Raw genomic sequence first — 24146 nt, 5'->3', positions numbered from 1 at the left:
AGCTGCTGTAATGAGAATGGGGTGGTTTATAGTGACAACTGAGACAAGGTTTAAGTCTGGCAGGTCAACATTTTTACAGATAAGCACTGAGTTATCATGGGAGCACAAAGCTGACAAAAGTTAAGCTGATGTATTACAGTAACACTAGACAAACCCTCCACAGAGAGATCATATAAAACCTCACTGAATAGACTCAGTGAAGTGAAGCGACGTGTGTTCTCCTTAAGCTACTTTTTGTTTTTTTTAAATTAAACATTAATACAAGTTAACTTTGGTTTCCAGCTCTCTAGAACTATACTGTAAATCTGTGGCAGTTTAAGCTGTAAGTAAAAGTTAAATCGACAGTATAGCAGCCTTAAGCCAATATTAATACGACACAGAAATTCACTTTTTTTTTTAAAACATCTTTCTTGTTATAATAGCAGCCAGGAAAAAAAAATGTAGTTACAGTGTGATTCCATAGAATAGAAAAAGTGAAAACAATTTCATCAAAGTACTGTTAAAAAAATCTGGTACCTCTCAATAAATAGAAAAATGTAAGTCCTTTGCTGTTATTTGTTTTCTTATATGCTACCCTATTCTGTTATAAATATGGTTACACATATTTATTGTGTTGAAGACAGTTTGCCTGTCTTTCATCCATGCAACAAAGAAGATTTTTAATGACAGAAGAAAGAAAAAAAAAAATCACTTTTCCATAACCGACTTGCTAAGTACTGTGTACAACAAAATATTTTGGAGCTTGTGAGCATTTTTCAAATTATCTATCAGACTGTAACACAAGACAAACATCGATAAAACAAATCAATGACTGAATGCATTTTGCAGACCGGAGAGAAGGGACATCTCAGGTTCCAGCACACGGGACACACTGGCTTTAGTCCTAAACTGAAACCCTGCTGCCGCGGTATCCTAGGTTTTACTCAGTCCACGTCAACATACTCTTTGTCAGAGTGGATTCTAGCGGTACCGAGTCGCTGCGTGGCCTCAGCAGCTGGAGGACACATGTTGACCGGGTCAGCTCTGAAGCCTGGGTGAACCCAGACAATCTGACCACAAAAAGACTGAGTTAAGAGTAAGAAAGCAGTAAGAAACAGTGGTAGAAAATAGAAAAGAACTTTTAAGAGTTGTTGGTGCTGAACAGTGACGGTGCTTTTAAAGGGGAGTAATTTTAGCAGAGGAGTAGTCTCGTTCACATCGCTTTGCTTGAGGAATGCACATTTCAAACATCATTCATACACCGTTAGTAGCTATACCTTCGAAAGGTAAATGCACTGTAAATCGTGTATATATATATATTAGTACAGTATAAAGAGCGGCAAACGCCACGTAGGGAGGAGTTCGGGGTGGATGGGTGGGTCAAAAAACACTTCGGACTTCACTGGTCTTTCGCCCAGGAGACCGGTATTTCTATCCCGTGTGAGTCACATAACTTCCGCACTTTTTTACGCCACTTCCATGATCTTTTCCTAAATCTGACTCCGTAGTTTTGTTCCCTAAATCTAACCAAGTATTTGAAGCGTAGTTATTTTAACCCAAACGACGATCTTTTCTTAAACCTAACCAAGTCGATCTTTTCCGAACACCAAGTAGTTTTGTTGCCTAAGCCAAACCAAGTTGATCTTTTGCTAAACCTAACCAAGTCAATCTTTTCCTAAACCTTACTAAGTCGATCTCTTCCTAAACCAAACCAAGTCAATCTTTTCCTAAACCTTACCAAGTCAATCTTTTCCTAAACCTAACCAAGTCGATCTTTTCCTAAACCTAACCAAGTCGATCTTTTCCTAAACCTAACCAAGTCGATCTTTTCCTAAACCTAACTAAGTAGTTTTGTTGCTTAGACCAAACCAAGTTGTTTCCTGTGAAGGCAGAGGTTTATTTTGAAAAGACTGTATGCATGTAACGAGCGGATATTGACACATTCGTAGGAAAACGGAAAATGCGGAATAGTTTTTCGTAAGATATCCTACCAACCGTTGTATGAGGATACATTGTGCAGGGGCCATACTCCCTTCTTAAGAAGCTTTGTTTTACTTCTACCTCACTCTTTTGTGCTGTTCTCAACATTTTCTCTCAGTATAGTCATCAACATATGATATTTTTGCAACGACAGATTTCTTCTTCGGCATGTTTTTCACTCCTCCATTCGCCTTTTTTTTCTGCGGTAAAACCACACAATTTGGGGTTTGGCGTGCTGCAAAAATGAAAACCAACATAAAAATCGAGGAGCTTTCAAACTCTGCAAAGGAAAGATCAGCAGATCTCAGTCTTCCACGGGCCCGTCCTCTACATATTAAAGGCCAGGGAGAGTATAATGGTGCAGTGTGTTCAGAGTTCACTGGAGCTGTCTGAGGAGTGAAAGCAGTAGACACAAGCCGCGCTGGTTGTAGCAGGCTGTTTCCATTATACATTCTGAGCAGCTGTTCTGTGGAGGAAGTCCTTTGAAGGACGGCTGCAGAGGGGGGTAACTGGAGTCCACAGTTCAAACGGGGTTCTTCACCCTAACAAGCAGGGGCGGGGCTGCGGCCGCGTCCTCTCCGGCGTGGGGCATCACTTATTGTCCCTGCACCCCCATCGCCAAGGCCTCCAAATAGAGGTCCCGCATAAGCTCTGACACATGCAACGTCTAAACTAACACTCAACATTCATGCTATAACTAGTACAGAAGCAGGCAGAACAAAAAAAAAAAAAAAAGATGCATGCCACTGATGCCACCTCCTAGTCTCCTCGGTTGTACTCAGCTTAGTGTGATTACATCTAAGCTGCCTCTTTTCAAGACGTCCTTTTGCTCTGTATGTGCTGGATGCTTCAGTTGTTTTGATTTGTGTCTGTTTTGACGTGGAGGGGCGAGGAAGAGGGAGTTTTGTGAGAGAAGGCTTTGAAGAGAGCCAGATTTGGAAGAGTCTGAAGGTTGTCTCTGAGGGGTCAGGGGCGTCTATAAAACAGGAAAAAGAAGAGGCACGAGGAGGAGGTGGAGGGTGAGGAATCAAGTCTAGCTGGTAGAAAGAGGGCTCGTTCACTTCTGCGTAAGGTACGCTCCGATGGTGAAGCTAGCTGCTCCGAGTGCAGCCAGACCGAAGACCGTCTTGATGGAGGGCCAGGAGCAGTTGAAGAGGGAGTCCCTCTGTCTGTCATACAGCTCCACAAAGGCATCCTGTGGGAGAGACAGGAAGACAAAGACAGACAGTTAATTAGGCTGTCAAAGAATGTGTGTTTACCCATGTGTGTGTTCTTGCATCAGCTGGTTATTTGATGGGAGGAGTCTACTAGATAAATATAATAAAAGGTTCAGTAATTTGCTAAAACAGCTGAGCACTGTAGTTTTTAAACAAACAGAAGTCAATTTGTAGGGGACTATTTTCAGTTGTGGATTAATACACATTTGGTGCTCTATAGTTAGTATTTACAGCAGCGAGTGGGACTGACTCAAAATAAACTACAATGCCCATAATCATTGAAATGAAGGAACACCGAGTGCAATAGTGTGACTCATTGATGTGTTTTTAATAGGGCTGTCAATCGATTAAAATATTTGATCGCGATTAATCGTATGGTTGTCCATAATTAAGTAAGGGATAATGTACAGCGATCCGGTCATTATTGTGAAAGAATCCCCGACAGGGCGATGCTGTTGTCTCTCATCGAAGGGGATTCATTCACAACAATGACCTGCTAGCTGTACATTATCCCGCTTATTACACGGCTACTTACTTAGGAAATCAGTATTTTGACACAAAAACGGTCCGCCGGAGTCCGACATCAGAGCTGCACCCATAGCAACCATCTGTTATACATAGCAACGGTCTGTTATACAGAACTTATAGACCCCAGAACGCCGTGATTGACCAATCAGGATCGAGTATTCAACACAGCCATGTAATCGCAAATTTTGGTACAAAATGTACTTTAAAGGGAGATTTGTCAAGTATTTAATACTCTTGTGGGCAAATATGCCTGCTTTATACAAATGTATGTATATATTTATTATTGGAAATCAATTACCAACACAAAATAATGACAAATAGTGTCCAGAAACCCTCACTCGACTGCATTTAGCATAAAAAATATGCTCAAATAAGAACATGGCACACTCAAGCCCAACAGGCAACAACAATATCAGTATCTTCACTCTAGCTTTGTTGAGCCCTCTTCAACCTCAGAAATATCAATTGCGTTAATGCGTTAAAGAAATTAGTGGCGTTAAAACGAATTTGCGTTAACGCGTTAATATGGCGTTAACTTTGACAGCCCTAGTTTTAATAGTTTTAATAGTGTTTGGAGCTTTACGACACAGAGGAATACAGTATGCTTTATCAGGCTTTGACTACACAGCCCACACTAGGTAGTAGTAATAAGAAAAATATAGCCATATCATTTTAAGGATTGGTTCACCAAACAATATATTTGTTTCACTTTCTGATGGTGGTTTCTAGCCATACAGATAGTTTTGCTTTCACTTCACATATCCGCATTTGAGATTTGACAATGGAGGTGAAAAATGATGTTAAATTAATTTAAAAAATAACATTTCTGTCCAACAACAGCACCCAGGTTACATAATCCACAGAACACTGTGGAACTACTTTTGTGGGGAAAAAAAGTTGCTTCTGAATTTATTAAATGTAATTTTTAAATGCTGTTATCACCTGGGAGCAGAAATCTTAGGGGTAGATAGCTCAAAATCTGAGCAAATAAAACTTATCTGCGCGACTAGATGTACGAAATTTGGGTGAACTGAACCTTTAAGTTTCAAATCCCTTGGCCACCACCAAATATGGGTGGAAATAGAGTGTTATTACACCCATGCTGCAAGCAGATCCATTAATGTTCACCGCTCACACACACACTCCTACTCAGACGTCGTTCATGCAGAGAGACACAACACGCCCAGAAACACACACTAGACAAACATGGGAATCACCAAAAAAGAGCTCATTCGCAACTGCACGTCAACAGATTTTGGGTGTTTGTTTTTTTTCAGCATGTGGACGAACGCTTGCAGCACTCACGCATAAATATATTAATGTTACTCAGAGGGTGCTCTGCTTTCTGCTGCTAACAGGAGTTTTTTTTAAAAGAGGTCTGTTATACATTGAGAATGTGTATGTGAGGTCCGTGGAGCAGATACCACGGGTGTGTGTCTTCGATGAGGAAATACAGACATCTGCTCATGAAGTGACAGCAGGAACAGCTGGACAGGAAGTCATGGTGCTAAGCTCCTCGCTCTCCCACACACACACACACACACAAGTAGATTATCTTGAACCCGACCGGAATAGAGTGTGTTTTAGAGCGGTTTAAGAGAGGATACATCAGCAGTTTCCTATTATATATCAACTCTTTTGTTGTGAAGCTAACCACATTGTAGTGAAGCTTTACATTTGAGCCCCTTTGATGCCTGTTTTTAGCTGTAACTTGACCTATCTGTGAACAATGGTGAATTGTTAAGTTTAATTCACTCCAACATCACTGTGTCAGTTCCCATGGGAATCTCTCATCATTCTATTTTAATCAGTCTTGATTTAACTCAATTTACCTACAGTAATTATGTTTTGTGTAACTCTAACTGGAATACACACGTTTTATTCGACCTTGATCTAGAAGCAAAACTGGGTCATTACACTCTTTGTGTCACATTTTAATATTCAGTTTCCTTTTTATCAAACATAAGCCCACACAGGATTTAAAAAGGGAGACATTCATTCTGAAGTGCTGTGGGGAGACAAAAGTATTTCCTGTTTCCCTCTCCTCCCTTCCCGTCCTGTCGCATTCCTGAGGCCGGGGGCCAGTCGGTGACACAGAGGAGGAAGGATCAGCAGTTTCTTCCCACTTAAGTCCCTCTGGTGTCAATACACACTGCACTTTTAAATCAGCCGGCAATATCTTTAACCACATGGCATTTCCTTTCTTGCAGAGGAGCATTTTTAATTATCCAGGGCCAAAAACAAGACTCTGTGAGACTGAACTCAGCTGTGCTTTGAGCTAGATGCTAATGTCGACATGCCAACAGGCTAACAGGCTAATTCTAGGCAGGTATGATGTTTACCATTACAGTTCAGCATATCAGCATGCTAATATGTGCTAATAGCACTAAACACAAAGTACAGCTAAGGCTGATTGCATTAGTTTTCTGCAGGGTCTCCAAAGTTATTACCAGCCCGGTCGCACTAAATGGCGTATGAACGACATGGTATTTGCAAGTCATTTTGCATGCAATTACGCCATGTAGTCTGTATCGACTACAATGTAAATGTAACATGAAAACATGAGAAAGACAGCTTATGGTGGTTGGGAGGGGAGTTGGATGGGTCCAACAAACACAGGACCTTCACAGAGACTGGTGTTCGAGACCAATGTTCATGCCCCAAAGTGTTGTTGAGTGATTTTTAATTTTTCTGTACTTCTGTTACGTTGTTTCTGTACTTATTTTAAGCCCAACCATGATGCGTTTCCTAAACCTAACTAAGTGGTTTTGTTGCATAAACCTAACTGCAACCATTACCGTAGTTTTGTTGCATGGCGTACAAATGACATGCAAAAAGGCAAAAATGCATTCGCATGAAACGTGGAATGTCCTTGTAATGTCCTGCTATTTTTATGCCTTCATGCCGTGTCTTTCAGTTTAGTTATAGGCATTCATTTTTAAGGATTCTGTTATCGTCAAATATATGCGTACAGCCCTAAATGTACTGTGTATAGCCTACAGTGTACTGTATGTATATATTACTGTAAGCCCCACAGCTAGAGGGCGTTTGTTTCGTGTGGTGAAATGAGTATGGTCAATTATAATTCCCATCGTTGTATGCATTGTGTTTACTCAGCTCCATTGTCATATCAGAAGATCTAACAATATTATCTATCAGTGCCATAGACTAAGAAGTGGACGCAGTCGCTGTGATGTCACTCATTGGTTTGTGGACTGCCATTTTGAAGCCTCAAGTTCAGCATCTTGGTTTTTGGCCGTCACCATCTTGGTCTTTTGCAACCAGAAGTGACAAGAGAGGGTGGAGCTAAGTACAATTGAATGTTGAATAAGACATTTTTAGGCGACCAAAATGTTACAATTAACTTTCTTGAACTGAAAACACACTGTGAAAGGGTTAAAGTTGTAAGACGAAAACACGAACAACTCCCAGATCGGACAACGCCGTGGTAGCGACCTGTCAATCACATGGTAGCCACGCCCTAAAGCATACCCTACTTTATGGTCTATTTGACTCTAAATGGGACCATAATTTACTAAATAAAACATCATGCTGTATTGAAGAAGACTTGAAACTAGTGATTGAGACCATAAACTCATGTTTACAATGTTTACTGAGGTAATAAATCAAGTGAGAAGTAGGCTCATTTTCTCATAGACTTCTATACAATCAGACTTCTTTCTGCAACCAGAGGAGTCGCCCCCTGCTGGCTGTTTAAGGCACTTCCACATTGGCTTCACTTTCCAGACTCGGAGTTGCCCACTGATAAGTACGCTGCACATAGCGTTGTTTATTATGTCATTCTTATTTAGTTTTAGCACAGCAGCACCCTCGGTGTTGTCTGTGTGGTTTTGATGCGTTCTGTGACTTTTTTCTATCCCAAACCCGCCGGATCAGCAACCTCTCTGTGTTCCCGCATCTCCTGGTTTACAAATTAAGCACTGGGCATGCTTCTAGCATAGCTAAAAATGGAGAGCCAAATGTCAGATGGCTTTATTCTAGAGAACTGTGAACAAGCCCTGTCTTTCAGCAATGATCCCCTCCCTCCTTCCCCCTCTCCAGGATTCAGGTATTAATTAGAGAACAAGCTCTTCAGTCAGACCTCCAGCTGAGGGGAATGTGTTAGCTGGCAAAAACACAGCCTCAGTCTTTTTTTTTTTCCACCTACTCCAGGAAAATAACAGTTCGCTGAGGCAACAACACAAACCAGCCACCAGGTCCAGCAGTAAATGCATGTGACTGACTGACAAAATGGCAAACTCATGATGCGTGTCCTCAGTATGTGCCAGACGCTCGGCATTAGATTTAAGTCGGAAACAAAAGTGGGCCAATTACGGTAAGAGGTTCATAAGAGCGGTGATGGATGTTTAAAAGAATCCCACAAGGACACGGACGGTAATAACTCCAGACTGACCCAAGGGAGAGCTGGTGGGAGGGAGGAAGGGTGTCAGGTGGATATCATGAGACTGAGGCATGCTCCTTGAACTTTTTTCACCCACACCTAGCAAGCAGTGCTGCTTCAACCATGTGAGGAGTGTGAAAAACAAACCTCGGTACAGTACTTTCTATTTTTTCCCTTCCTCTCCCTTCTTTCTTTTTCCTCTGTCATTATGAAAAATCTGAGCCTTTTGAAGAAAATAATAATAAGCAGCTGGCAAAGAGAAACAGAAAGTTTGCAGGGACAGGAAAGGACAAAACATCTGCATTCATCACATCAACAAAAGACTCTATAATCCTCAAAAACTCATCTCACTGCCCTGCAGCAAACCATCTGCCACCGGCAGCAGGTGTGCATCTGGGACATAAAGTCCAGGCTGCAGCTCTCCACAGTATTCATTTTTTGGATCAATGGCTTTATAAAAGGTCACAGCCGCCCTACAGAAGCCAAGAATCCAATGGGAAAATGCCTGGCCAGGTTTACACACTCCCTTCACTTCGTTTTTACTGCACACAATGAATCCCTCGGAGAGACACATACAGAGGAAAGGAGTCAGACTTGAGAGGATCCCGTACTCAGCCATGGGGTGGCAACTCGCTGCCTGAGTGTCATGGTTACCCCGGCTGGAAGCTTCACACATGATTTGCTTTTCCCACCAGCGGGAGAGAGCCTGTCTCGACCTCTGATTTGTTTTTCACATGATTTAGACCTCTGGGTTTTTGCTCAGTCTTTCTCATGAGCACAAAGATATTTTTTTTACACTGTTGTCATCCTCGGATGGCCTTACGCTATCTTAAGAGCAACAGGAAATGCCAAACATTTGCCAGTTCCTTTGGGTATCCCCCTGCTTTTGGGAATGATCCCTCGACTTGTGTGCAAGATAATGAGTCATCTTGTGGCGCTTGGCTAGCTCCGTTTAAAAAACCCCAAGCAGCGCTTTGCCAAAACAGAAAAATGATTAGGCAGTCATCTCTGTTTTGGGACGTTTCTGTGGGTAATTGCGGTCAGACGGAGACTGAGAGAAAGGGATGTGGGTTAAAGTTCAACTTGTAATTAAAGTGCCTGTTGTGGCTTCGCTGCTATATTCACCTCTAAACCGAGCATCTCCCCACGCTCTGTTTATTTCCTAAGCATTCACATAGTAACGTGCATATAATATTGCATACGCTGCAGCTGCTGCCGCCCCTCTTTGATTTTCTAATGAGCTTCATGCAGACTTCTCCACCGCTAATTAAAGTCAAACAAAACTCCCATTTCAGGATCCAAGGGAGAGTAATGGGAGATAGAAGGAGAAAAAATGCAAGGAAGGCATTAATGTCCTTTGTAATTGATGTGTTTTGATCCAAATATACACTAATATCTCTCTCTTTCATGTGTGTATATATTATTTTTTTTATGTATGAATGCATACACGGATGCACAAATAAAAAATACCCCTCTGCAGACACAATAGGTGACAGGACAGCAGCCTCTCGTCTGGCAGCAAGGTCGGTCAGGTTCGATCAAGTCCCTGGAGTGTTATCCATCGACTGGTCCAGACAAAATGAGATGACGGAGGAGTTTCTTGCAATACTCATTACCCGGTGAATCCCCCTGTGTCAGCACGGCCAAACAGCTTGGAGCTGAGGACACTGAGCCCTTCAATACACCGTGACAATACTGCAATACTCGGAAACAACAACCTCGCGGCCAAGTGATGATGGCAAACTGGGAGGAAAGCTGTACAAATCTGGGAAATATGCCCAATCACGACACGACAACTAACAAAACAATAATGCTTGTTTAAATCCCTGAGTAGCATCCTTGATTTAAAACATACAGGCCTACACTCAGAGCTGAAATGATTAGTCTATTAATCGATTAGAAGATGGTTCAACATTTTGTGGAAATGCTTATTCACTTTCTGGCAGAAAGTTAGATGACAAAACTGATACCGCTCTCATGTTTGTCAGTTAAAAACAAAGCTACCACCAGCAGACGGTAAGCTTAGCTTTGCACAAAGCTAGCCTGTCTCTTTCCATCATAGGCGGCGCCAGGGAGGGACTTGAGGACGCTGAAGCTACCCCTAGGATAGCCACAGCACCCCAAGAAATTCCTGTGGTTTATTAATAATTTTTAATGCCTTAGAATAGATTTTATTGAGTGTTTTTTTTTAGTCAAAATGTGCGCGCACATGACTTTGACGAGGGATTTCCAGCGAGTAAGAGGGAGAAAAAGTCACGGAAACGCATCAAAAATCCACAGTGCCTGAAGCACATTGGACAGAGAACGACACAAAATAGAGAAACTAAACAAAATTGTCAGCACAAACAAAAAGCATTATTTGTTAAGGCTACATTTATTGATCAGAGCATTCACAATAATCACTCAAAATCAGCTGGGGAAGGTGCGTGGAAACAGCTGTTTATCTCTCTCTCGTTGAACACCACGGTCGGTCGCGACGCAAACACTAGGCTCTGCTCATTCATGTAACATTAGCTCTATGTTTTGGAAACTGTCAGTATTTTTAGTTTGTGACCTCAGAATCTGAGGCTGAAAAGCACAAACCTGTGTCTGTGGTGTGCTGCTTGTGTATAAGCCCTGTCCCTGGCATAACTCTGTGAAATTCTATATCGAGGTGTGTTTACGTGGGCAGGCTTGTGAACCTTAATATCCCTTGAGCTGAATATCTCGCCTTGTGTTTAACACAGAATGACATTGCATCTGTCGCGGAGCTGGTAGCCTGCGTGTGTGTGTATGTGTGTCGGGGGTGTTGAAATACAAATTAAACTGTAGCGAACGGCACATTAATGCGAAACCCTATATTTCAGAGCACCCTCACTGAAGAGTCGAGCAACCCTCTCTTCTCCACCAGCACCTCTAAATCTCACTATTAACATGTTATAATCTTGTTTGTTTGTCAGATTAGTCAAGACTCCAGGAAGTTACTGGTCCTAGTCAAGAAACCTCCTGTAAATGGCTAATTGACATTTTTCCACTTGTTTTTTTGTACAGATTAAATGAACAAGATATATGTGTACCAGTATATATGTTAATTAGTGAGCGTTACAGATGCTAGTAGGCGGTTTTGTGACCTTCAGACATAGCCAAGCTAACGGTTTTGTCTTTTTTTCCAGTCTTTATGCTAAGATATGCAAACCGGCTGCTGGCTGTAGATTTATATTTAGCTAACGTCAGTTTACAGGCAGACAAGATAGTGGCACCGATCTTCTCATCTACCTCTTTGTCAGAAAGCAAATAAGCATACTAGCTAAATTGAAGGTCTTTCGACTGTTTAGGATGTCAAATTGGGCTCTGGGATCTTGTAATGGGCACTTCCTAGTATTTTCTGATATTGTATAGACCAAACAATCAAGAAAATAGGCTAATCAGCGGATTAATCCAAAATAAAAATAATTATTAAATGCAGCCCTAATCCAATGCATGATAATTAATTTCATTATGTATTTTTATGTTGGCACAGGGAGCTATAAAACTGCTTGGGAGACATATTAAACCACCTCGTAGAAGAGATGAATAATTCTTCAAGCTAAACCATGAAGTACATCTTTACAAAAACCTTGACATTGACATACCACCTCCTTTAACAATATAAAGCCTTTTAAATATAAAGCTTTTTTAAATAGTCCTATAAATTCACCCAGTGAATTAACAGCCTTTTAAATGGCCAGACAATGTGGTAACTACGGAGTAACATCAGTCTGTCTGATAAAAAGTAAATCCAGCCGTTAAACAAAAGAAATGGGAAACCTTTTTAATTAGCTTTCGCTTTGAGTGTCATTTGAAGACTCAGGTTTCGCACTTGGCAATGTACTTTCATTGGACTCGACCGTAAAGGAGAAACAGTTTTGACGTTGGATGCTACCCTAAAGGCTCATAAATATTCAAATGTACGTCAATATCAGCAGCAGTAGCAGCAGCAGCATTTGTGTGTTTACAAAACAGCACGTTCTCTCTCGTGGGAGTGAGCCTGCTCTACTGGAACATGAAACGTGATCGCCAGTAAATCACCCACACTCCTCATGACACCCTGCATTTTTTTATTGTCTCCATTATTCATTGTCTAAACCAGCCAGATAAATGAAGACTGTAACTTTACACATGAGACTTTGGTTTCTTTGGAGATGAATAACGCTTCAGTAAACTTGTTTTCATCCCATCGAGGAGGAGCAGGAGGAGGACCACTGGAGTCAAAGTGTCCAATTTGTGCAGCAGCGTCTCATTTTTTGGAGAGCAGAAGATCAGACAAACATTTCTGATATATTTACTTAACCTCGACTGAGCAGTTATATGATCCTTGCAGGCCCTTTATTCCTGTTGAGCCCATTGATTTTTATTTAGCTGCTTTGATCCAACATGAAATGAAGGGCTGTGTGACCTTGCAGGCTCAGAGAGGTGAGGGCAAGTGGATGGATGCAGACTGTGTTTGCTCTCCCTCCTGCACCCCTGGTTTATCTGCACGTCTGAACGCTTTACTGAGGCTCAGAGTGTATCACTTACAATCAGTCACTTGTGCATGCAGAGCAGAGAGACGATCCTTTTTCTCTCACAATATAAAATCGACCTCTTTAAAACAAGACAGCCCTGTGATTTTGACCTTGAAGCCTTTTTTTCCAACATGAACAATCGATCCGAAATCCTTCACAGTTGCCAAAACGTGGCACAATGGCTTCCTCAAATAGATACAATGAAGCTGAAAGGGGATGTCTGCCTTGTCTGAGGATGTCTGCGCTGAGCCCATCCGGCCCCTCAGCGCAGGAGGAAGTGACAACAGTCAGTCGAAGCTGCAAGACTTCTGTGCTGCTATAAATATCAGGCTTCATGTGAGCTCCTGGTTCAGGGCTGCCCGATCTAATAAAACAACTCCCATCTCCGCTGCTCTGCCCATTTAAAAGGCCACCGATGACGCGCGCGAGAGCAGAGGAGAGAGTGGAAAAGGGCTGCGCTGAGTCATCATCAACACTTGTGGAGGCTAGTGTGTTTGGAGTGCATTAAACCTGGCTTGAGTGGCTTTCCAGTAAAGGCAGGATGTCTGCCACTTGGATGTCTAATGGCTCTGTGTTTTCTCCAAGGAAGCTTTGCACACAGTACATCGGCTGTTCCAGTGACGTGGTAATCCATGCAAGCGAAATGAAAGCCAAAAAAACTGTGGTGCTTTTTCTGAGGTAATTGTGTGAAACTCTCGACCTCCGTGGTTTTTGTTTTGTTCCAATTTTGCACACAAGAATGCAAGTATAAAGTATAAAAAGCCACTTGGTAAATGAAAGTAGTATCTGTGGCATTTAAAACATGCGGAAACACTCAGCGGACAAAAAAAAAGCAATGCCATTAACTGCAGTTTGGGTTAATGATTAAACACAGAGGTAAAACTTTCACATTTCAGACTGCTCTATCAGCTTTAAAACAGCTTCGGATTGCTGTGTGCAGGAACCATTTTATTTTTGGCAAAACAAGGGAGCGTGGGAGGCCCCCCCATAGCTGAGCCGCTCTGCCTGATTGGTTCGGATAGAAACCTCAGATAGCGACCGTGGGAACCAGCAGATTCCCAGGTGGCCTGTTGCTTCTCCTGTGACAAACAGAGCCCATGGGAGAGGCTCATTTCCTGTGACATGGGCGGCACACTGCTTCAAGCCCTTAAAAGTCATATCCACTGACCCCTGAAGACCTCGAGACCACACAACCGCCGTCTCAAATGCAGCGGAGCTGAAAATAGCCCGACTGATGTGAGCCAGAAACGACTACTGTATATGGCGTAATGAATGGGACGTGTGGGAACACCATCTGCAGCACGCTTGGTGTGCAGCGCATGTGGTGGCTGATTGTCTCGAACTTGCCCAAGAAATGAAGTCATTTGGTTTTCTTGCGATGGTGCATTCAACTTTTCCGTTGTTGTGGCTTCCTTGAGCCCTGATGTAACAGAATGACATAATCGCAATGTTGGAAAAGGTGCTTTTCAGGCAGCCGTGACTGAGTAAGTCTTTGTAAAAGAGCTTGACAGTTCACTTAGTGTTAAGTCACTTCCTGTGCCAGATGCTGCGGGGATGACATCACCGTCTGGTTTGAGACTATGGCTTCTCTGTGGTAGAGCCAAGTATGGTTAAATCACACACTCTGTGCTGGTAACTAGGGAAAGACTAGAGGCAAGCCAAACATGTAGTCATACTAATACCGTGGAAAAAGGGAGGGGGAGCAGCAGCGGAGAGCTACAGTTGGTTAGACGCTGTAGCTAAGAGATTTGTATTTGTTTTGAACCATTAACCGACTCCTAAATCTTATAGCTCCAAGTCCAAGAAAGAGCAAACTGTAACAAATGGGAACGTTTTATCTTCGCAAAAAGCAAGAACGTTTTTTTCCTTTGATGAAATCCCAAGTTACCTCTGTAATTAAGGAAGCAGTGCCAAACAAATCGAGGGTAATATCGTCTAATGGAGAATTAAACACGTCGGCGAAGGAGAAAGTATTTGAACATCAAAGCTAGACGCCCGGTGCCTCTCAGTCTCCTCCATACAGGAGACGTCTTGTAAAGTCGGGCAGCTAAATGAAAGCTTGTCAGTTTTGGCAACAAGATATTGGAGCGGTTTACGTGATTGGAGTACACGAGGCTAAGTTTCAGGGTCAGGTAGTGTTCTCCGTGTAAGCCATGTAAATGAGAGAGGCCACAGTCTGGGACGGGGCACGCTGTGAGCGGAGCAGAGCAGATAGAGGAGCTCAGATGTCCGATAATGTCGGAGAAAACAATCGTCTGTTTGAGGTGCAGCTCCCTCAGGAACACCTTTGAAGTGAGGAGCCGAACCACAATGAAAGTTTTCCACAAAGTCAAAGTGAAGACATCTAGTGCCAGTGGTGGAAAGAACATTTACTCAAGTACTGTATTGATGTACTGTTTTAAGGTACTGTACTCCAGTACATTTATGTGACAGCTGTTGTTACTTTTCAGTTTAAGATTTGGACTAAAAAACACCAAAGATAAGAGAAAAGTCCCAAAAATGTATACAAATTTGTGTAACAGAACTTTCTTCTTTCCTCTCCCATCATCTGATGACCCCTCCAGATTTAGCTTGTGACCTTTTGGAGGGGCCCGAGCCCTAGGTTGGGAACCGTTGGACTAAACTACCATGCTGTAAATAAAGTAGTTAAGTCAGTATTAACAATCTAATAATGTAATATATAATATATCAGTTACACAGACCATTTTTTCTGCATGATGACTTCTCTTATTTTTTTAATTTAAGTACAGTTTGCTAATACTTATAATACTTACTGGTACGTACTTCTACTTAAAGCCCCTAAGAGCTTACTGTCAGATCTTCTAAGCTAATGTGCTTCATGAGGACTGTGTGGGTGTGGATTGGTCAGATTTGATTAACAGGCCTGGCAACATGAACAAACAACCTCTTGACTGTTTATTTAGAAAAGGCAGAGTATGCATGTAACAAGCGGAAACTGACACTAGGACTAAATAGAGCATCAAAGTTGGAAGCGTGATGCCACTGACCAAGCTGAAGTAGTGTACGAGTTGGTAGTGGGAACGTGTTGGCGGTAGACCAGCAACTTCTGTGTTCTGCGAGGTAAAATGACTGTTTTTGTCAATGGAGTCTGGTGGCTTTGAAGAGAGCATAGATGATGGATTCAGTTCCCCGTCGGTAAGGGCTGTCTACTGCTGTCATTTTTGCATCAGGGACGAAGGTATGATGTTAGAAGACAAAGCGAAACTCGATATGGGAAGGAAAGCAGCTTTCCCACAGTTTGAGGGCTGAAATTGTGCAATGCGTGACAAGACTTCTCTATCCTGCATGGAGCATTACATCATTTCCAAACAGGGAAGCAATAATGATTCTTGCACAATTTAACTTCCGACTGAAAAATCTAAGCATACTGTATATCCACAGCCTATGTTATGTTTAACTGCAATCTCAGAATAAACCCTGACGCCCTCCCGGCTGAGAAAACGTTTTCCTCCCCCCTTTCCCTTGTCAGGCTGGGAATACTGGGGAAAAGTTCAACGACCTCTCTGAGGCAACCAGCTGATTTTCATCCAGGGGGAGAGGAATGAGTGGAATGCATTGATGTGTGGAAACAAACAACTGCACTGTGTGTGCCCGGAGAGGCCTGATATGAGAAGGAATGAACCTTGAGATAACCAAGTCGACTGTGAGGACCACGGCTACACCGCACACTTGCATTATGTAATAAAATAACTACATTTAAATCCTTTTTAGAGATAGATGAATGCAATTAAAGCCTATTCAAGCAGCTAAGAGCCGGGACGGACACTACTTCTGTTCCTGGTCTTTTATCCTTTCTTTGGTCGGAGTTCAATGTGACTCACAGGGACCTTGGAGACAGCCATGTTGAGCAGCATGCTTTCAAAACGGCCGATTGTTTGAACTATCTGGAGCGGGTTGGCTCACTCGGAGCGGTATGACCTTCCCTGTCTTGTATGCAGAGACCAAAGGGAAACAAGCGCAGCCTACCTGATGAATGATAATAAGTTGCCTATTGTGACATTGAAGGTCTGGTGTGAAATGTGTGGAAAGCTAATAAGGCACACATCCGTGTCATAATAGAGGATGGTTTTTTCTTCTTTTGGTATATTCTCTCTGGAATAATCCATGGAAAATGTCATTAGTGGTATTCAGTGACTGCCTGAGTAGCATTGATGCCGCTGTGCAGTGAATATTAGACTTTAAAGGGGACTTATTATGAAAAACTCACTTTTTCAGTGCTTGTGCGCATACATTTGAGTATCTGGAGTGATTCAACATGCCATTCAGATTTGGTTCCCCTTCTTATGTCACCGCCCACAGCTTGAGAACTACTTTTCTCGTGTCCAGAAGGTAACCTGCAGGCATTGATCTTGAATGGTTAGGGTTAGGATAGGTCGTCGGGCAGCGAGTCTTGCGAGATTTTTTGCAAGTTTTCTCAATTTGCAAATTATCTCCTAGACACGACCAACTACTTTTGCAAAGGCACACCATATTTTTCTCCCAAGCCAATCAGAGCAGACTAGGCTTTTTCAGGAGGGGGTCTTAAAGAGACAGGCGCTAAAACAGAGCGTTTCAGACAGAGGGTGAATACAGGTATATTCAGAGACAGACAGTATGAGAAAAATAATGTTTTTGAACATTAAAGCCTGTAAATATGTTCTAATAGAAACCCCAAATACAAGTATGAACCTGACAATGCTATGCCCCCTTTAAATCATACAGGAAACATACTGTATATTGAGCTGTGGCTGTTGAAAAGGTTCTGTTTCATTTGTATTTTTGTGCTATGTAATGCCCCCGTGGGTGTTTCACGAGCACACTCCTCTACTTTCTAAGTCAGCAGATGGATCAGCTGAGAATCAGATGATTGTTGAGTCAGATGACTTTAACAGGCAACTTTATCCAAGTTTGCTCTATAAATTTCTATGGAGTGAGCTAATCTACTCCTACTTCTGCAACTCTCTCTTAACAGCCATGAACTCCACTTAAATCAAAGCTGTTCACTCTGCTGGCTCCGTTTTGCTTTGGTCTTTCAACCCTGGTGGCCTGATCGTACTTTCCCAACCATCCACAGCAATTACCTCAGCAGGCTTGACCTGTCTGCAGCACATGTGGCAGTAAGAAGGACCGGACTGTTTATAGAAGCCTCCTCTACTTGCTTGCCCTTCTATCTCTCCTCCTCCTCCTCCTCAACCCGGTTAGCTTCACCTTCTGATCAAAGACACCTTGTGAAGTGCAGTCATTTCATCCAGGAATATTTTTTAACCCGCTGTCCTCGCTGGAGTGCAGGAATGTGGACTAATTCAAATCTGGAAACATTGAAGGTCTACCTGTCATGATAGATCTGGTGCAATCAGAAAATGAGTTTGCAAAGCTAGCTGATAATCAAAGGTCTTTTTACATATATATAGCATAGACAAGAGAAAATGCATACTTATTTTGGGCTCTTCTTTCTTTTTTACAGCTCGTTCACCACAAACTGTGAAAGATAAATGAAGCAATTTATAGGTCAATTTGCAGAGTTGATTAAACGTCTGGTGGTTAGATTTGCTCGTCTAGACATGTCACAGTTAACACTCCTCTACGAAGTGAAATGGCGCCTGACATAACTGAATCCAGGCATCATAAAAAATTTGCTCTGACATAAGTCACAAGAAGACTGCATCCTTAGAACATACAGGCATAAAGCATAACTGAATTGTCAAAGAAAATACCAAAAAATGCTAAACAAAATACCTAAGAAGAAAAGGAATCACTGTCGTTTCTCCTGTTTCCAATCCTCCCTGTTTTCTTTGAAGTATCTGTCATTATTTGAAGTTGTAATGACAGCCCAACAACCAATTAAAGGCAGCACACCTTCAGAGTAGACCTAGTGAAATTGATGTAATATAACACCGTGGCAATGCTGGGTAAGCCCCTGCCTGCGAGATATCCCTGTCAGAGGTAGCATGCAGTAGTCGTCCTCTGAAAACAGCAGGGGTTATCTGTGACAGTAACAAAATGTCTGTTCACCGCAGCACGCTGACAGGATTTGGTTGTAGGTCTGGGAGGACATCAAGAGTTCGGGATGGCGAGGAGTTTCATGAACGCTGATCGCTGCCCTGAAACACCAGGTAGCAGCAGCGGCGTTCCCTTGGCAAAGCTTTTATCTTCCAAACATCAGGGGCGAATCATTTTTCTGTGCACTTCAAACCTAATCAGTCGCCATCAAAGGTGACTGCCAACAGGGTGGTGCTGTGTGAGCTTTACCAGGAGTCAAACACACACACACCGACTGAAAGCCGTCAGCATAAAAGTGTTAAAACATCTCGCCAAGGTCTTTCGACAGAGACAGTTTTTCCTACAACATGAATTTCAATAAATCACCTTCATACACAACCTGACGTTTACAGCCACCGCGTTAATTGAGTCTTTGCTCAGAGATACCAACACAAACCATCGGAAATGCTCAATCAATACCACGTAGTCAAAGTGATACCTGAGCGACGGCTGACCTCACTCAGCGTCCACTGAAATGGATCAGATTTCCTGAGGGCTATTTGCTCTGCTGCCAAATATCACATTGGGGAAGGGGGTGCAGAGAATTATTTACCCCAGACCTCCACGGACGAGGCAGAGAAATCTATTTACCATCATCTGGCTGTTGTCATTTTTTTTTTTGGAGGGCATGTACGCATTTCAGAGAGGAGCCAATAATGGCATGCTGTTTGTTAATGGCCAGTGCTGTGGCTAGTTGCACTGGGAAATCCCAGCGGAGATGGTAGTGGTCTGTGTGTGTGTGTGTGTCTGTGTGTCTGTGTGTGTGTGGAGACTGAATGGCACGGCTAACAGGAAGCAAGGCACCCCGGGGCCATCTGCTCCCTGCCATGGCTCACATGTCACTGTGACAACACAGCATTATTGATTCACACTACCACATCCGCTTCTGTGTGTACACGCCAATGTGCCACGGTATATGTGTGTATGCATATGCGTGTGAGTGTGTACTCAGCCATTTTATGGACAGCAAATAATTGATTTGCACCAGCACATCCGCTTCTGTGTTTGCCAGCTTGTGTGCATATATTAACTCTATAAATGTTAAAGGGTCGATTCACCCAAATCACAAAAAAACACATTTTCCCTTTTACCCCTGTTGGCAGGTGGAGACCCGCAGCCTCGCAGCGAAAGCTCGACCAGAGAGGCCAGACACACAAACCTCTGTGTTTACATTTTAAATTGGGAGGGAAAGTGAAAACTGTCAATGGGGGACAAGTTTTTGTTTTTGATTTGGATGAACTGACCCTTTAACATCTATTTAGGTTATGCTATGCATGCAACAGGCTCTGTCTTTGTGAACAAGGAGGTAATTTATGAGACACTCCCAGCTGCATTTCAATCAGCAGTGGCTTTTGTTGCACTAGAAATTAATTGAGAAGATCAAATCTCTTTTAAAACCCTTTTGGGGGCTTGTCCCAAAAATATCTACAGTAGCTAGACAATGGGAGGAACCATTTAACCTTGCCCTATATTGATATGCTGCGCAGCTTGCAAGGGTGTGCCCAGTGGCAAAGTCAACTAGCGTCTCTGTAGGCCCCTCTTTATCCAGCTCCCACCATGACAGGAAAGGTGGAAAACTCTTTCATCTGCCATCTGAAGTGGTTCATTGGGACCTTTTTTTTTTTCCATGCAGATTGGCGGGCGAGTTTGTGATGTGAACGCAACGAAAGAACAGAAGCAAACGGGGCAGGGATTCATGTGTAACGTGACAATTAAAGGACCACACGGGAGCAGTGGTGGTAACGCTTCTATATTTAGAGGCCTCTCACATGTCCCTGCATTTTTCAGGAATCTGGAGCGTTACCTGACACTGAAAGCCAGGTCTCAGGGTATTAGTGTGTTGTTTATGGAGGGATTTGGCACGTGTGTGTGTGTGTGTGTAAATGAGTATGGTGGTGGGATAAGAGACAGATAGAGGGAGAAAGAGGATGAGAAAAAAGAAGGGAAAAATAAGAGGTAATCTCTCTACTGGAGCACAGACAGCCTTTGGGGTTCTACTTGAGGGACATCCATTTAGTGTCCAAGTTTATCTGCTCCATATATTATTCATCAGTGTGTGTTCTGACTGGGATAGTGGTGCTTTTAAACAGCTCAGGCACGTGTCCCTCATGAAACAGGAAAACAGCAGGTTGAGGTGATTACTGATTTGAGCAAAACGATAAAAAGGAAACACAATCATATGGCTGAATTCACAAATACCAATCTGTAGGCTCGCATGGGCCCAGAGGCCTACATAAAGAGAGTTTGCAAGAGACAAAATAAACACATAAGTAAACCGTACACGTCAGCACACAAACCGCCTACAGTTGTTCCTGAATGAAGCGTGCTCAGCTGACATGATTGTCCAACAACAAAATCGCACACACCCTTCAGCGGCCACTCAGGAAAGAAACACCCAGGTCGTCTCCATTATTTATTCACAGTCGCTGCTCCCCAGCAGACATTCCTCCGCGTCTCCTGAGGAGGCCCAGAAATAAGCACACAGGACGGGGAGGAGGGTCTCTGGGGAGAAGTGAGGTCGTGGCACAGCACTCACAAAAGCACCAGAATTATATTCCAGAAACAGTAAACTGTATTTCTGTGCTAACCGTCTTGTTAAAGTGATTTCCATTCACAACAAAGGTGCACATTTCTGGCGTGTTCATGAAATGCTCGGCATGTGTGGAATGGTAAAGATGGCGTAAACATAACATAAAAGCAACAAGCGTCATGTCAAGCTGAAAAGAGATCAAACTCGATGTCTGACCTTACATTCCACTCAGCAGCATCATAAAAATCCTTTGTTTTGGGTGAATTCTAGTTTTTAGAGAGACAGTGTGCCTTCATGATCTCAGCCTTTTCTATAATTAAGACTGACAACGTGTCTGCAGTTTGAAGATCGACTTGATTTTACTGTCAGAAAAATAAAAGATTGTAGTTGAAATTTTGAATAAATAGCTGAATTATTCATTGCACCGTATCCAGCTGCAACAAAACCTTATGTTTGTTATTCTATGTAGTGAAACGCTGTAGGCTGACAAGGCAAAGCAGGCATTGCTGTAATGAAAATATACTAGGTTTTTGGTGAAAATGGCAACAAAAAGGTCTAAAATCTATCATTTTTTTCTTTTGTGAACATGTCATGGAAACATACTCAACATACTCAAAAAATGTCTGGCAACATCACGTGTTAAAATATAATTTAGCTGCGAGCTGCCGGATCAGCTGTCCCCATGTTGAGAGCTGTGCGAAGGCAGTAGAAATGCTCCCAATCTCACATTTAGCATCTTTTAAGATGGAAAGCAATTTATGTCATTATAGGTACCGAACAGTCAACCACTAGTTTCATTTAGGCAGTGATTCAGATAGAGGTGATCTCAGAGTAAAAACTGACCAAAGTAGTCACTTTATTGTAGGGCTGTCCTCGAACAAAGAAATTCTTAGTCAACTAACACTCAAACGATTTTGTTGTATAATTGATTAATTGATTTAATTCAACAGATCTGTAAAATTGAGTTTCTCCAAAAAGAATCACACGAAAAAAACATTTTAAATCTTGTGTTTACCAGAGATGTGCTCATAAGTTTCTTGGAAATAAGTCATTCAGCATGAAAGAAAACCCATTAAAAATGACTAATCAACTAAAGAAATAGTAATCGACTAAGATCCAAAACGACTGATTAGTCGACTAAACGACTAAGAGGGGGCAGCCCTACATTATTGTCATTCTGAACTAAACCTAGACTAGAAAGGGTTATTAAACCTGCTTTCCACACACAGGACTGAATATTTGGAACAAAGGTCTTCGTGCATCTCAGAGACCCAGATAGCAGCGAGACTTGAGATCACTTAAGGCCTGTTCCTGAAAGAAAGTATTCATGTCAGACTAATTCAGAGAGTTCCCGCCCAGAGCTGCCTGCGTCTGTAGGAAATGTTTCTGAGATTACAGTTGCCGGGCTGAAGGGTGTAAACACAGTGGCAGATGGCGAGCGACCGAGGCCTGCGCAGCAAAAGGGGTACAGTATGGGGGAAAATCTTGGCTTGCTTCTTGCCACACTGAGCTCTTTTGTGGTGTGCAGTCTCCAACACAGAGCTGAGAATCCACATCAAGAGATAACAATGTTGTCCAAAACTCTGCCTACAGACATTTTTTCTTCTCCAGCAGTGAAATTATGTTACCCCTAAAACCCCTAAATCCTATTTGCATGCGTAATTGTTTATTCCGTTGTCTGATTGCTAGAAACAAGAAAGCGGAGTTTGTCTCGCTCCCTAATTTTGTGAGGACAGACTGATAAACAACTACAAATTAACAGATGGGAAAGGGAAACAACTGACTGTGACAGCACGCAGAGTGAAAAGAGAAGATTTCTGGCTCAGAACGGATGGATCAATCATGACATATAGTGCTCATCATGTTAGAAAAGCATGTCTCCTCAAACGCAGCTTTCTCTTTGTTGGGAGAACAGCTGAAAGCCATAGGAAAGATAGCCTTGAACAACTCCTGAACGTTGCCACGGTTAGTATTGACTTGTGTTTAACGGATTGAAGTTGCATCTCAGAGACACAAATTGGATGTAAGTGAGATCTCATTGGGATTTCTTTCTGCTTTCCTGTAAGTGACTGCATGCGCCTCCTTTGTGAGGGAGTTTGTTTGGGTTTTTTATTCCCCCTCTACTCTGCTGACATGTCACCTATATGGAGATTAATGACTTCCTCGCTGTCCCAGATCCACTCAGCCTCAACAAGAGGGGAGTGGGGTGCAGCCAGATGCCCGCAACACCGTAGCAACATGCAGGTCCCACCCGTCGACTAGCAGATTGTGCTCAGGGAATCCCCCACAGGATGGACCCAACCCAAGCCAACTTACATTGTCTTCTCCTCACACACACACACACACACACACACACACACGCACACACGCACTCACACACACACACACACACACACACACACACACACACACACACACAGAGAAATGGGCCACCTGGATCGCAGCATTCCTCAGACACCTGATCCATGCTGTTAGAGACTTCCAGCAAAAAAGGGTTTCAGGTGATTTAACTCCTTTGTCTTGTCTACTACATGAAAAGAAGACACATTTACAGTCATGGTAGCTATACAGGGCTAAATGCTAATGTCAGCATGGTAACATGCTCACAAGGACAATGCTAACATGCTGATGTTTAGCAGGCAGGTTTACCATGTTCGCCATCTTAGTGTAGCGTGTTAGCATGCTAACGTTTGCTTAACAGCCAACCACGATCTCAAGGGAAGGCGTATAAAAAGCACGACATTACAAGGGCATTCCATGTGTCATGACGCATTTTTGGCTTTTTGTGTATCATTTGTACGTCACGCAACAAAACAGACTTATTTTAGGTTCAACCATGACGTTTTTCCTAAAGTGGTTTTGTTGCCTAAACCTAACTGTGGACGTCACTGTAGTTTTGATTCAAAATTCAATAATTATTACCATGTAAATGAAACATTGATTGGAAT

At 42.6% G+C, this 24146-nt stretch overlaps 1 protein-coding gene and 1 long non-coding RNA gene across 2 annotated transcripts in view; both read right to left on the bottom strand.

The window, feature by feature from the left end:
* Window positions 1-2090: 2090 nt before the first annotated feature.
* bcl2b (BCL2 apoptosis regulator b) overlaps window positions 2091-24146 on the bottom strand; it is a 28603-nt gene continuing 6547 nt past the window's right edge. The window contains exon 2 of the mRNA XM_037788350.1: window positions 2091-3154. Within this exon, the coding sequence (XP_037644278.1) occupies window positions 3017-3154 (138 nt within the window). The 3' untranslated portion in view covers window positions 2091-3016. The remainder of the gene's footprint in view (window positions 3155-24146) is intronic.
* On the bottom strand, window positions 12139-22292 carry LOC119499116. The gene is made up of 3 exons (XR_005209314.1): window positions 17095-22292; window positions 12612-12617; window positions 12139-12158 (listed from the first exon to the last, which is right to left on the bottom strand). It is a non-coding gene; the product is annotated as an uncharacterized LOC119499116 (long non-coding RNA).

The sequence above is a fragment of the Sebastes umbrosus genome, chromosome 12 (assembly GCF_015220745.1).
Source record: "Sebastes umbrosus isolate fSebUmb1 chromosome 12, fSebUmb1.pri, whole genome shotgun sequence".
In the NCBI taxonomy this organism is placed as follows: Eukaryota; Metazoa; Chordata; class Actinopteri; order Perciformes; family Sebastidae; genus Sebastes; species Sebastes umbrosus.
This window is presented reverse-complemented; position numbering and strand designations above follow the sequence as displayed.